A 13466-nucleotide genomic window follows, 5' to 3' on the forward strand; every position below is an offset into this window, starting at 1 on the left:
TTATAAGTAGGTCACTATGTTCAAATGGGAGTTGTGGGTTTTGTATCGAAGATGATGCATGCTCAATAAGTTTTTCAGCGTTTGTTTTTATTTACTGCAGGATATTAAAACAATCCAAAATAAATCATAGCAATTTTCTCTCGAAATACGATTCCCATATCAGAGCTCAGGCTTTAGCTCATATTAAAAAGGGTCCATATAATGATATAGGCCCATAACTTCATATCAAGCCAAATGATGGATCCAAAAAAAAATCTTAATCCACACGATTAATTAATATTGGCAATCATTTCAGATTATCGAACAGTTTTCCTATGAAAATTGTTTTAAGCCAAGCTATATATGGAGAAGAGTTCTTGTCATATATTGGCAATTATTTCAGATTATGGAACAGTTTTCCTACAAGAAAAATGTAAAGCCGAGCTATATAATAATTATGGAGACAAGAGTTTTTATCACAAAAACTAGGCCTATATGCATGAGTAATTCCACGCAATGGACAAAAACCACAACAAAAAACATTATCTCACTCTGTATGACTATAACATCAGTGTACATCGACAACACAAGTCATATTCAGTACAGGCACTACAGACTAGACTCTCCGCGAGCGGTTTCATTGGAATTAATCGAGCTTTTCCCCTCGCTGCCGTGTAAATAAAAAAATACGCATCCCAGGCCGAGGGAGGGGGACTCACATATTAGGACATGCGGGGGTGTGCCGCTCTAATGGATCACTTTTCACACAAAAATCTATAAACAAGGGTCCCACTTTTAACAAAAATACTATTTGCAAAATTTGCAAAACACCTAAAAATTGTTTTAAAAAATGGGTCTTTTTTCGAGAAAAATGCCCCGGAAATGACCACTGATAATGGGTAGGGGTTTCAAGGCTTGAGTAGCCTTTTGACAAGGCCTCGTGACTCTGGCTAAGCGGCTGAGATGAGTCTAGATACCCGGAGTGAACGCGCGACCGAGTGACGAGAACTTGGAAGGGCTTCTTGCTCCTTGTTGCCACTGATCTGCTTCTTGCTCTCTCGTTCACTCAGGTTTTCGCGATTAGTCTCGTTTTAGTCGCTCGGCGTCTATCAGACAAGTGGCCTTGTTTAAAGGCTAAGGCTTGAGCGGCTAAGGCTTGCGCGTTGTTGTTGTTGTTGTTGTTGTTGTTGTTGTTTTAATTTATATGAAAAACGCCTATAAATTAAAACAACAACAACAACAACAACGCGCATATTTTTTTTACACAACAGACTGTTTAGCCATTTTCGCGAAAAAAATCAAAGAAGTGCTCTGGTGATAGAGTCTAAGTCGTCAGCGTACTGCAAGCACATACACCCTGAGAAAGGAATAGGTGATAGAAAGGGGAAAACAAGGATAGTTGAGAGGATGGAGAAGGAAAAACAGGGAAATACATAAGAAAAGAGAAGAGAATAAGTCAAAGGAAGAACATAGAAATACATAATTGAAGAGCTAAGAGGATCATAGATCTAGACTAAGGAAAAACAGGGAAAAACATAAAGAAGGAGAAAAGGAATCTATCATGCAGATTAAAACAAAGAAATAGATGACGAAGGAAAAAGGATAGATTGAAGGAGAAACAAAGAAATAAAACAAAAGAGAAGAGGATAGATTGAAGGAGAACTCAGAAATACATAATGAAAGAGAAGAGAGGATAGATTTAACCCGCATAACGAGTATCATACACATGCATGTACAGCTCCAGCAATCCAACAAAACACTTCTTCTTCTTGTTGATTTGTTTTTGTTTGGAAATCAGTCACAGTTGACTATTTTTGCCACACACTATTTTATGAATTATTTATATATATACGTATGTACAATTTCATGTCATAAATGACTATTTTTAGGATTCTTTCTCTTTCTAAGGGTAATGCTAGACTCTGTCTCTAGTCGTTTGCACAGTATATTTGACTGAAGTGGCTAAACAGTTGTGTAAAAAAAAAATATGCGCGAGCGGCACAGCGTCGATATTTTTTCCCCTCCTTTTTGTTTTGCTTCCATTTAAAATTATTTAAAATTATTAAAAAACTTGAATTCGGCGTAAATATTCATAATTGAATGACACACGCCCTTAAAACTAGTACTTTAAACAGGTCCAAACCCCCCGTCCAAAGGAGAAGAAACAGAAAAAGCTGGTAAAATAAACATTGTATCGATTCCCCCCCCCCCCCTTCCTGAAAATTGAGAACTGAGAACGGTTTTATATTATTTAAATTTTGTGCCAAAAATAAATGAAAATAGTTTTTAAATCTGATAAATTAGTACGATATAAAGGTCAATAAAGGCGATAAGGGTTATTAAAATATTTAAATAAAAAAGAAATCAATTCATTACCTTTTGGCATACCATAAACAAATTGCGTTGGTTAGTACAGTTAGCGTAGAGGCTACCGTACATCTACATCCATTGACAGGATTTGGTGAGTCATCTTGAAATGTGTTGCCTTATCTTATGTACAGTTAACTTTATAATCATTCTGTCATAGTAATTTTAGTGTATCATGGCTTGTTTTCTTTCATATAAACGTAATTTTACCTAAGCGTCCAGCGGTTGGTAACGTAACGGCTGGTGACTACTCTCTAGCTCTGAACACAGTCGACAATGCAATGCCAGTGCCTGTACCGTACCACTGACCTCTACACATGGACGGATCATCGCGCATTCCCGCCCGTGCTAACGCTTGAAGTGGGCTCGCACGCGCGGCGGCCATTTTACACTTCCAAGAGCGATACGGCTCACTATACGTTACGTACTAAAATGCTGTATTAGTGACCGTTTATACACCATTTTTCTGGCATTACCTGGAATCGCTTCAGTTTTTATTATTATAGGAGGCCTTAGAAGTTAAATCAAGCCCCTTGTTTTATTATTCTCTAGAAAGAAAACATACAAATGCATAATTATACGTACAAGATGCAAGTTGAAGTTCCTCCTAACACTTTTCTCAAACTCCTCGAAGGCTATCCCGTTTCCTCTCCCTCCCTCTCATCTCTCTCTCTCTCTCTCTCTCTCTCTCGATATTAATGTTCATTTTACTTTAATATTGTCAGCCAATTATTTTTGAATATATTGTACCCTCGTCTTCTCTTTGTAAGTTTTAGTGCATTGCAATCCTCCTCATTTCTCTCTCTTTTTAACTGTTTCTCTCTAACTGCTTTCTCACTAGTGTATCTTTTTATTATCTCTCTCTCCTCATTCTAACTGCTCTCTCTCTCTCTCTCTCTCGCTCTCTCATTCTATATTTGTATGTCTTGGCAACAGCTCATTCTCTCTGTAACTATACTCTATTATCCGTTCTTCTATCTGCTCTCTGTCTTTCTAACTTTCTTTCTATGTACGTAATATCATCATGACATCTAGACATGCATCTGTTCAAAAAATTGTCTTTCTACTAGTAGTAGTATATATATAGGGCCTATAACAGGTGACCCGTGAAGGAATGTAGGAAATTCAGATACTTCCACAGTTCTAAAAGAATAAAGACTACTACTACTAGAGTAAACCGATGGTGAGAGTCTGAAAACAATTCAGAGAAAATAAAATCAAATGCAACAAAGTTAAACTTAAAGTAAACAGCTCAATGCTGCTCTAATTTTGTTAATACTAATTACTTATTGTATTTGTATGCATAAACGTCAATAGAGTCACTCATACTGCTGTAGAATGACGTTAAATGGGGTACATCCATGGGTGTCGATCTGTAACTGATACCTATTCATCAGGGGGGGGGGGGATGATCTATTCATTCATCCCCCCCTGATGAAGAGGTATTTCGTAAGGATCGACACTCATGGGTACATCTATGATAAATATACAAATAATACCCTTTTCAAGTAAGGCACTCGTTGTTAACTTTAGTTTAAGACGTTATCGTGACTGTCAATTTCAAGTTACAATTAACAAGATAATATAATTAATTATGACTAGTAGACTAAACGTTAGAAATTGAATCTACTTAGTCTAGTCAAAATCTACTCCAAAAAATTACATAGCATGGCATGGGATTGCTATAGATTTTAGTGTAGACTATCAGCAATTGAAATGATCAGAACCGGGGATCAGAATCAGATTGAATTGCATTTCCATTGACATTATGCCATACGGGAAACGTACATGAAATACAGCACGTGGGAATACACAGAGCGCTAGACGCTAACTACTTCCAACTTCCAACCTGCTTTTAAAATACATAGAAAACATAGTTGAACTTTCGAATGTAATGTCCGTCAACATTCTTTACAATACTGGTTTGAGCAATTAATTGCAGCATAATGTAGGCATTTTCCACGATTACATTCCTCAAAACAAAGTTCAGAAACAGAACCTGCAGTCGAATTGTACACAAATCTGTATTCCAACCCTCTCGCACGCCGATTTTTCGGAAGTGCAACATGGCGGACCCACGCAGTCAGTTCTGTGAGCCAATGAAATGTCCAGGTGTAGAGGTCAGTGTACCGTACAGTGCAGTGCCAGTAGGGCGCTTTAGCAACGAGACGGAAAGCACAGGAGACGGAGTGTTTAACCAACTGTGACGGGTCTCACACTCTTGTTACCGTCGTAATATTTATGCGCTTTCGCTGTCTGCTAAAGGCGACGGGGAAGCAAAGTCCGTATCCAATTCCCGCGCTGAACTGCACGCCTGCTGCCTGTTGGTGCTAGTGCTCTGGGGCCTTGAGGCTTGGCCGGAGCGCCAGGGCAATAGACCCGGCGGTGAGCTGTAGTGCACAGCGTGCAGGCACGTCATGCATACCGATGAAAAAGGGCCCCCAAAGTAGGCTTCAACGGCCAAACCATCAATTTATTGTAGATTGAGGTATAGATACCGAACAGACATTGGAAACACTAGTAGATTCCCTGTTTTTATCTTCAGTAGTCATGGTAGTGCCCTGCATTGTTAGATCTAGATACAGATTATTTGTCAGCTCTCTCTCTTATGTCGTGTTTAGGGAACGAACGCTATGTTGGCCGAGTACCGTTCCGAAAATCGACGGGACGGAGAGATTTCAGGTTTGCGCATGCGCAGTTTGTTTTTTTCGCTCGCGTTACCGTCTCCTGTGCGTACCGTCTCGATGCTAAAGTGCCCTAGTGGCAGTGCACGCACGGATTCTGCAGCTGCAGCTGCAGTCAGTCCATGGGTGTCTGGTCAGGTCGCCTCCTATACACAGTCGCCCCTAAATTGTGTGGTCGGGTCACCTTCTATACATAGTCGCCCCCCTACGTACAAAGGGAGTGCCATTACGATATAATAATAATGTCTTGTTTACCCAGGGTAGCCTCATACTGTTCTCCTAATTCCGGGAAGCTCCAACACCGGCACCAGTGTTGGAGCTTCCAGCCTGCGGCGCCGATGTTGGAGCTTCCCGGAGTTAACTGTTCTCCCTGAGCCTGAGGGCCCTGCAATTATTATCACCCCGGTCATCGGATTCAGGCTTACTCACACACAATGTATGCACAGTTTCCACTTCCTGGGGAGCATTCCAGCCAGTGCATCAGTTTTACAAGCGCACACTTGCTAATCTAATTTACTTCTACCCATTTAACACCTGGGTGGAGAGTGGTAAATGTAGATCAATGTCTTTCCAAAGGACATAGTGCCACGGTGGGACTTGAACAGCGGACCTTGTGATCCACAGTCCAGTGACATATCCACTCGTCCACGACACCTAGCAGTAGCACAGCAGAACGCCGGGGAGCAGCGATTCATCGCAAGCGGTCAGAATCATCGGTCCTATTTGTCATTACATTTATCTAATTTTAATTTTAGACTGTAGGCCTACACCTTGAAAACCAAAGGCAAAGCTTCTGGGAGAAAGCCGTCTCCAGCTGCCAAGCTTCCAGCCAGGTCTAACTTCAAGGGGGGGGGGGGATGTCCCAGCTTCTGGGTCTTGCACCATGGTCATTTTACTTCTGTATTTTGCTGGGTCATATCTGGATTGTAATAATTGGATCGTCGACTGCTGATTAAAATGAGTAGCTATGACGCTAGCTAGGGGAACTTTCGGGTGTAGAAAGTGCCGTAGCCATGCGGCGAGCATGGCACTCTCTACAGGCTTTCATCGAAAGGGTGCGGTGCGGTGCGGCGCGGTGTGGCCAAGTGCACCTCAAGTTGAAATATGATTTAAAAAGTAAAAATAAAAGATTAAAAAATAAACTGTTTGAATATATATAATATATCAACGTCATAAGTCAAAAGAGTAAAGTTATGCCAATGCCAATGCAAACAAAAGGATTATATCCCTGAAGCAACTTTTCCAAGCTACACTGGAATAGGGACGTGTTGACTGTTGTGACGGCAGGTGAAGGAGCATAACCATGATAACAGAAACTTAGAAAGATGTAAAAAATCTTGTTAAAAGGTGATGACCGTGATCGATGCGCGATGTGCAAGTAAAATTAAATCATGCTCCTGGGAGTCCTGGCTATGCTATATAGTTTACAGCTAGCCTTCTGGAACCTACTGTAGTATAGGAGGTTCCAAGTTCCAACCCTCTGAATCTGATGACAGGAAGGGCGGCCTCCTGGAAAGCAGCAACTGTTGGGGGCTTGGGGCAGTAATAACTGCAGTGGCTGGAAGTTGATTCCAGATGCGATGCGAGTGGTCTGGGCAGGGAAGAAAATGAGAACTTGTACAAGTCTATTTATTGCAGGGCTGCAGGCTGTCAACCCTACCGCATTTGGAGGGAGTCTCACTATGAAAAAGCTGTAATAAGACGTGTTTAATTGTAACTTTCTGTAATTTGGACAATATTTTCTTATATTTTTCAGAGCTTTCTTGTATCGATAGACATCTACTCTGTGTAATGATGGGTGACAAAGATTCATCAGGTGAGTGCTTTATCTTGGGGAACGTGTAGCTCTATTTCTATAAAATACATTTTTATACTTTTAACAGAAAGAATATGAGCATGAAACTAGCAAAGTTTTTATACACTTGTAACTTTAATTTTTTTTTTGTTCTTTTCAATGTGCATTCTTTTCTTTGTATTGGAAGTCTTAAACCTCCTCAACGCAAATTTCAAAATCATTTCAGAATATCTTAATGTCATTTCTTTGTGATGAGTAAGGATGGTAAAAATCAAACCACAAAAACAAATGAGAGGACTACCTCTCATTCTTTTTAAATAGAATGAGATGGAGTCTTTTTTTTCTACCCCAATATAAGCTTGCATATAAAATTGTGTAATCAGTTTGAGCGCTTACAGGAAATGTAGAAGTAGCCAATAGTCATCTCGACTTCTTTGCCTATAAACAGACTCTGAAACAGGAACTCCAGGCATAAATGATCAGATCTGACTGAAAGAAACGCATCTCTAAAAAGCCAATTACACACACACCCACATGAAAACATTGCCCCCCCCCCCCCCCCCCCCCCCCATGTTCAAATTTAGAATGGGGGGGGGGGTCCATATTTAGATTTTTAGCAGTCATGTGTCATGGGCACTCCACAGGATGGCACAGGTTTGTATTTAGTCCAGTCTAACTTCTAAAACTTTTTTTTTTCAAATTTTGTGCTTTTTTTTGGGGGGGGGGGTTGGTCATGATAATCAGTCGGTAGAGCAGTGGTCTCGTAATCCGGTGACCCGGGTTCAAAACCAAAGCGATGCGCTAGTGCCCTTTGGTAAGGCATTAATCCTCATAAACCAGGCCCCTCAGAGATGACCTAAAGCCGTCGGCCGTCTGGTTGCTTACTAACAAGCATTTATGCTTTCTTAGCAGTCAGGTAAAATAACCACCACCACATAATCGTGGATTGTTTTTTGTGAATCTTGTTGCACCATGTAGATGAGGAGGACGTGTTTGAGTGTGGGAGGTGCAAGGAAAAGTTCACCGAAATTGCCAACTTCATGCACCATAAAAGAGATAAGAGCTGCAACAAGGCTAAGAAACAGAAGGAAATGACCCCTAAGGATACAGCCCAGGAACTAGGTGAGCCTAAGTGCATACAGTAGTTGCATACTGAATTTGTTTTCATTATGTATAACATTAATTATGAGGGCTAATTGGATTAAGTCAACTAACTCAACTTTTTACTGCACATTATTTATCCTAGCTCAGTAAAATGTTTGTTCAGCCGTATTCAGACCGTGTTGCTCTTTGCAATAGATTAAAGATAAACTCCAGTTCTGGTAAAAAAAAGAAAATTAATTCTCACAGAATCAAACGAAACTTACACTGAACGTTCAAGATTACAAATAAATGACATGTGCCAAACAATTTCGTAAGAAAATGTATACTGGCTGAGTAATGAGCATAGAAAGACAAGGAAATCAAGGTAGTACTAGCCCCGACACCATGTGTGTTGTCCCATATATAGCTTTCTGTGTACAGTGCTTGTTACTTTACCGAGACTCGGCAAAATTTATTATGATTTTGATGACTCCAGAACCTTGCAGTGCACACAAATACTTACATGCTACATGATCAACTGTTTCTGATCCATTCCACACCTTTTCTTTCGAAATGCAATCGCATTACCAGAACTCACCTTTATCTTTAAATTGATGAATAGTTATTTAATTTCACTTTTAAGATACTGATTTTAATCTTCCACAAATAATGTCTCTACATGTCATGTATCTCTCCTAGAATAATCATGTAAAATTCAAAGCTGTAGTAATTATTGAGTGTTTTTAAGAACCCATTGTAATGCTTCCTTCTATTCCAAATTTTGTTCTTTCTTCTATTCCAATCTTGACCCTTCAGGTGATGTTCTGAACAGGATCCTGAACAGCACTACAGATCCTCATGTGATATCTCCCATGACAGAACAAGGAGTGGCCAACACCACCGTGCCCAGTGTCTCTCCGACCATCAGTGACTTGTTCACGACCAAGGCAGGGGACAAGGAGATTGATCCCGGACACATCGGCCTGGACATCTTGAGTTCACTGGAACATACCAGCAAGCAGGAGCAAGTGTCCACAAGCGCTACCTGCATCCCGTGGTTCCCGGACCAGCAGATCCTGGACAACCACTTGCAGGAAAAGCATGCCATTGAAGCAAGCCCACTAGATCAAGTTGAGCTTGAAGAAGAGGCAGAATCAAAAGCGAATGTTGACGGGAAGCCTCAACTGGCCAGCCCAGATGCACCCACTGATTTGCCAGTTGAGAAGTCCACAAGGAGGACACGTCCACAACATTCATGCAGTGTGTGTAACTTGAAGTTCCTCAGTAGATTCAAGCTTGAGCAACATAATGCTGGGAGGAAGCATCGTAACGTGATCAAGAAACTGAAAACAGATTCAGGAAAGGCTGATGTTCCGAAGCGTCGACCCGGTCGCCCATCTAAGAAAGGAGAGTGTCCTTTTTGTGGTGTTTCCACAAATTCTGTCAAGGATTTACAAAAGCATTTAAAAGAGCAGCACAGGGGTTCATTTGCCAAGGAAAATGGTGGTAAAAGAGCTCAATCTGATAAAGCAAAAAACCTTTGCAGGGAATGTGGGGCCTTGGTTCCTACAAGATCGCTCAAGAGACACGAGAGAAGATGTGCCAATAGAAAACGGTTTGAATGTCCATTGTGCCGACACCAGTCTAGGGAAAGAACCGATTACAAATCTCACATTGAAAACCATAAAGTATGGATTGAAGTTGATAAATCTACAGTGCCGTGTGATGGCCAGACTGCCGATACCAGTTCCCGAAAGGAAGATAACCAGGTATCCAACAATGAAGAAGAGAAGATGGCTGATGTAAGCGATGATGCTGATAAAGAAGAAGGTGTGATTTTATCCGCATCTGATTTAGCTGTCTTGGGTCTTATGCCAAAACCCAAGTTTTCAACCGTGCAGGAATGTCTAGATGCAATCGCATCAGGGTTGAAAGGAACCTACGATGAACAAATGGGTTCAGATAAAGAATTGCAGAGTGAGAATGAAGTGATCTCTGACAATCAAGGTAATGGTGCCGAGTCAAGCTCTGTGAAGTTGAACTCTAAGCAGCTGAAATGTAAAGCGTGTAAGAAGTGGTTCCTACGTAGGAGCCTTACCAATCACATGTATGATGCACACGGTATGACTAAACAGTTTCAGTGTCGCGATGTAGATTGCCTTCAACCCTTTACCGACATGGAAAGCTTTACGACGCATGTCGCATCTCACTCTGAGAAGCTGATGTTTCACTGCGGATGTCGCCTGTGCCTCCCGAATAAGACCGATGTGGAAGAGGAGTACGCGGATGAGATGAGAAAGTGGAAGATGAGGAAGTACTATGCCCAGTTGTCTTTCAAGTGCAAGCTGTGCTGGATGAGGTTTCCGACGGAGAGCAGGTTGATCAAACACCAGCAGTCTGATTCTCACAACCACATGTGTGATGAATGCGGGAAGGCGATGGTCAGCAAGCGCCAGCTAAGACTGCACAAAGAATGCCATCAGGACCAGAGGGGCTACCTTTGTGACATGTGCGGCAGTGGGTTCAAGACGGACAGAGATCTCAAGAGACACATTGCTTCACATGGCTCAGAGAAACCCTTTGCCTGCAACGAGTGCGGTAAGGCTTTTCTCTTCAAGAACAAATTAACAAGGCACGTTAACACAGTCCACGCCACTCACAAACCTTTTGCCTGTAACTACGAGGGCTGCAGAAAGTCGTTTGCGAGGAAAGACAAACTAGCCGATCACCAGAACACACACAAATCTCCCATTCATGCATGTCAGTTCTGCTCAAAGACCTTTTATCGAAAGGATGTCCTGAGGGAGCATGAGATCCTCACCCACACCAAGGAGTTTCCTTATACCTGCAAGATGTGTAAGAAAGGGTTCCTGAGACCCAAGATTCTCTTGAATCATCAAACCAATGAGCACAACACCTCGGTCAGACCATCAACTTTGGACAAGCTTCTGAAGGCATCGGCTTCTGTCCAACAACGTGCACAGAACACACCTTTATCAGCGGCAGCCTGTCTTGCTGGCTATGTCATTTACGACCAGAACATAGCATCTGTCTTGCAGGGAACCACAGATAACGATCCTCAGTCATTGCAACTCCAACCCATGACCCTGACACCATCTGCCTCGTCTGAAGCGCCCTCTAGCGGTGACCTTTCCTACCAAATGACAGATATTACTGGCGCAGGAGGGACTAATCTCACCTATCAGGTGTCGGGAGGCAGCCTGTCTGGTGGCACAAATGCTCTTCAGGTCTCCCTTCGTCAATCATTGGCAGAGCCAGATGTTTTGATACCTCTAAGCTATAAGGATGGAAATAAAAGTGATGCCTAGATACTCATGTCATAGATTAACTTGTAAGTACATGCACTGTGGTTGATAGCCATCATAGCATTGCAGAACACGGTAAAAAAAAACATCACATCTAAGTAAAAATCTGTTAGTATTTTTCTACCAATAAAATGTAAATATTTAAGGCATTTATCACCAGGATTTTGAAAATATATCTTCTTTTGCTTCATAAGTTTTTTTTCTCAAATGGAAGTATATATACATTGTGTTTTATATTGTGCTGTTGAGAAGGAAATAAATGTTAATAAATACAAATACAAAATACAATACTATACTAGATAATTGTGAAGCACCCGGAGTGTCAAGTCTGACACACAAAAGCGCTCTACAAGAACCCACAATTACTGTGCATGCTTAGGAGTTCATTATACAATCTTATCCATACTTGAGTTGAGGATTGTTACATCTGTCATATCAGTTGATTTGATGTGAATTTGATTTTGCTTTAATTTGTTGACCAACAGCAACACAGAAATACATTTCATACAATGATATTTAGATAAAGTACAAAAAGATAAACTATTGGTAGGTACAAGTGGCACATGTGCTATTCGAGCCTAATAGATCCTATTTGTTTGATAAAATATGGACTCATTTTAAGGGCCCATGTCATATCAATGTCAAATATATTATATATCCCATGTTTAGTAGGTATACTGTAGCACACACAGAGTATACTTTAGCAAAACTTACCTCTAAACGCGTTCATATGTATTGCTCTGCACGTAATAACCTCCACACTGTTTTTCGCACTTATGTCTCCTCGTACCGCTGCGCATTGCATACGTACAGATTACATACATAGATAAATGGACAGAACAAGAAACTATCGCATGCAGTTTGATGGCAAAAAGTGGGATAGTTTCAATAAATAAATCGCACATGACTACATTCGACCAATCTCTTTGATTAGGATCTAGGAGTGAATTGTATAAAACTACATTGTGTTTAGATTGACTTCTAAATAATTTTTGTAAATATTTGAATATAAAGTCTTGTGCCCATTTTGAATTTCGAAATACTGCCAGAGGTATGGTTTCAATTTAGTTTATTTTAAAAGATTCCAAGAGCTTGGGATATTTGTAGTATAATCAAAGTTCAGTTTGATTTATAAGCATATACCATATAAAATTAGATAACTTTAAAGTTTGAATAGTACATGTGTGTATTCATTCATGAAAGATACTAGAACTACATGTTTATGTCTGATTCAAGGGCTGTTTTTCTAAATTTTCATTCAAACCGTTTGAAGGAGAACAGGAAAATGCCACATAAAATATCTCCCTCTAAATGTTACATGTACATGATGTAGGTTCAGGCGCATACGCAGGATTTTTTCAAGGGGAGGGTTTTAACATTTATAAATCGAGCCGAAAATTTCGCAACGACTCAGCCAGCCGCTGAATAGCGGGGGGGGGGGGGGGGGGGAGACACTTTTCTTTTCTTTTCTTTTTTGGTCTCGAAATTTGAAAAATTGACATTTTGCTTCCTTGGGGGGGGGGGGGGGGTAAGGTCACCTTTTTTAGGTCAGCCATGGGAAAAAATAATAGTAACCTACACAGGCGCGTACACAGGGGGGGGGGGTGGTTTTCGGGGGGTTTTCACACAGAAAATTACCAAAGGGAGGGGGGTTAACCCCCCACCCCCCCCCCCCCCCCCCCCCCCCCCGTGTACGCGCCTGTGTAGGTTACTATTATTTTTGCCCAGAGTGTGTTTACAAAACACACTCAATAAACAAAAGAAGGAAATCTTCCTTAAACATGTTTCACCAACATTAAAGATAAAGGTGAGTTCTGGTCATCCGATTGCATTGTGAAAGAAAAGGTGTGGAATGGATCAGAAAAAGTTGATCATGTAGCATGTAAGTATTGGTGTGTACTGCAAAGTTCTGGAGTCATCAAAATCATGATAAATTTGGCCCAGTCTTGGTACAGTAACAGGCACTACACAGAGAGATGTATATGGGAATACACAAATTGTGTTGGGGCTACTTTTTACCTTGATTTCCTAATCTTTCTATGCTCATTACTCAGCCAGTATACATTTTTGACCAAAATTGTTTGGCAAATGAAATTTATTTGTAATCTTGAACATTCAGTGTAAGTTGCGTTTGATTCTGTGAGAATTCATTATTTAATTTTTTTTACCAGAACTCACCTTTATCTTTAAAAGCAGGTAATGTGATTTTCCCGTCACTGTAAGGCCGTTTTC

General features: G+C 40.8%; 1 protein-coding gene across 1 annotated transcript; it reads left to right on the plus strand.

The window, feature by feature from the left end:
* The first annotated feature begins 2387 nt into the window (after positions 1 to 2387).
* Positions 2388 to 12624, plus strand: LOC100891286 (zinc finger protein 845). The gene is made up of 4 exons (XM_011681604.2): positions 2388 to 2440; positions 6787 to 6846; positions 7804 to 7947; positions 8725 to 12624. Exons 2-4 carry the CDS (start codon positions 6822 to 6824, stop codon positions 11235 to 11237), a joined length of 2682 nt encoding a protein of 893 aa, XP_011679906.2. The 5' UTR covers positions 2388 to 2440; positions 6787 to 6821; the 3' UTR covers positions 11238 to 12624.
* Positions 12625 to 13466: the final 842 nt, after the last annotated feature.

Source organism: Strongylocentrotus purpuratus, unplaced genomic scaffold (assembly GCF_000002235.5).
Source record: "Strongylocentrotus purpuratus isolate Spur 01 unplaced genomic scaffold, Spur_5.0 spur5_scaffold_8, whole genome shotgun sequence".
NCBI lineage: Eukaryota > Metazoa > Echinodermata > Echinoidea > Camarodonta > Strongylocentrotidae > Strongylocentrotus > Strongylocentrotus purpuratus.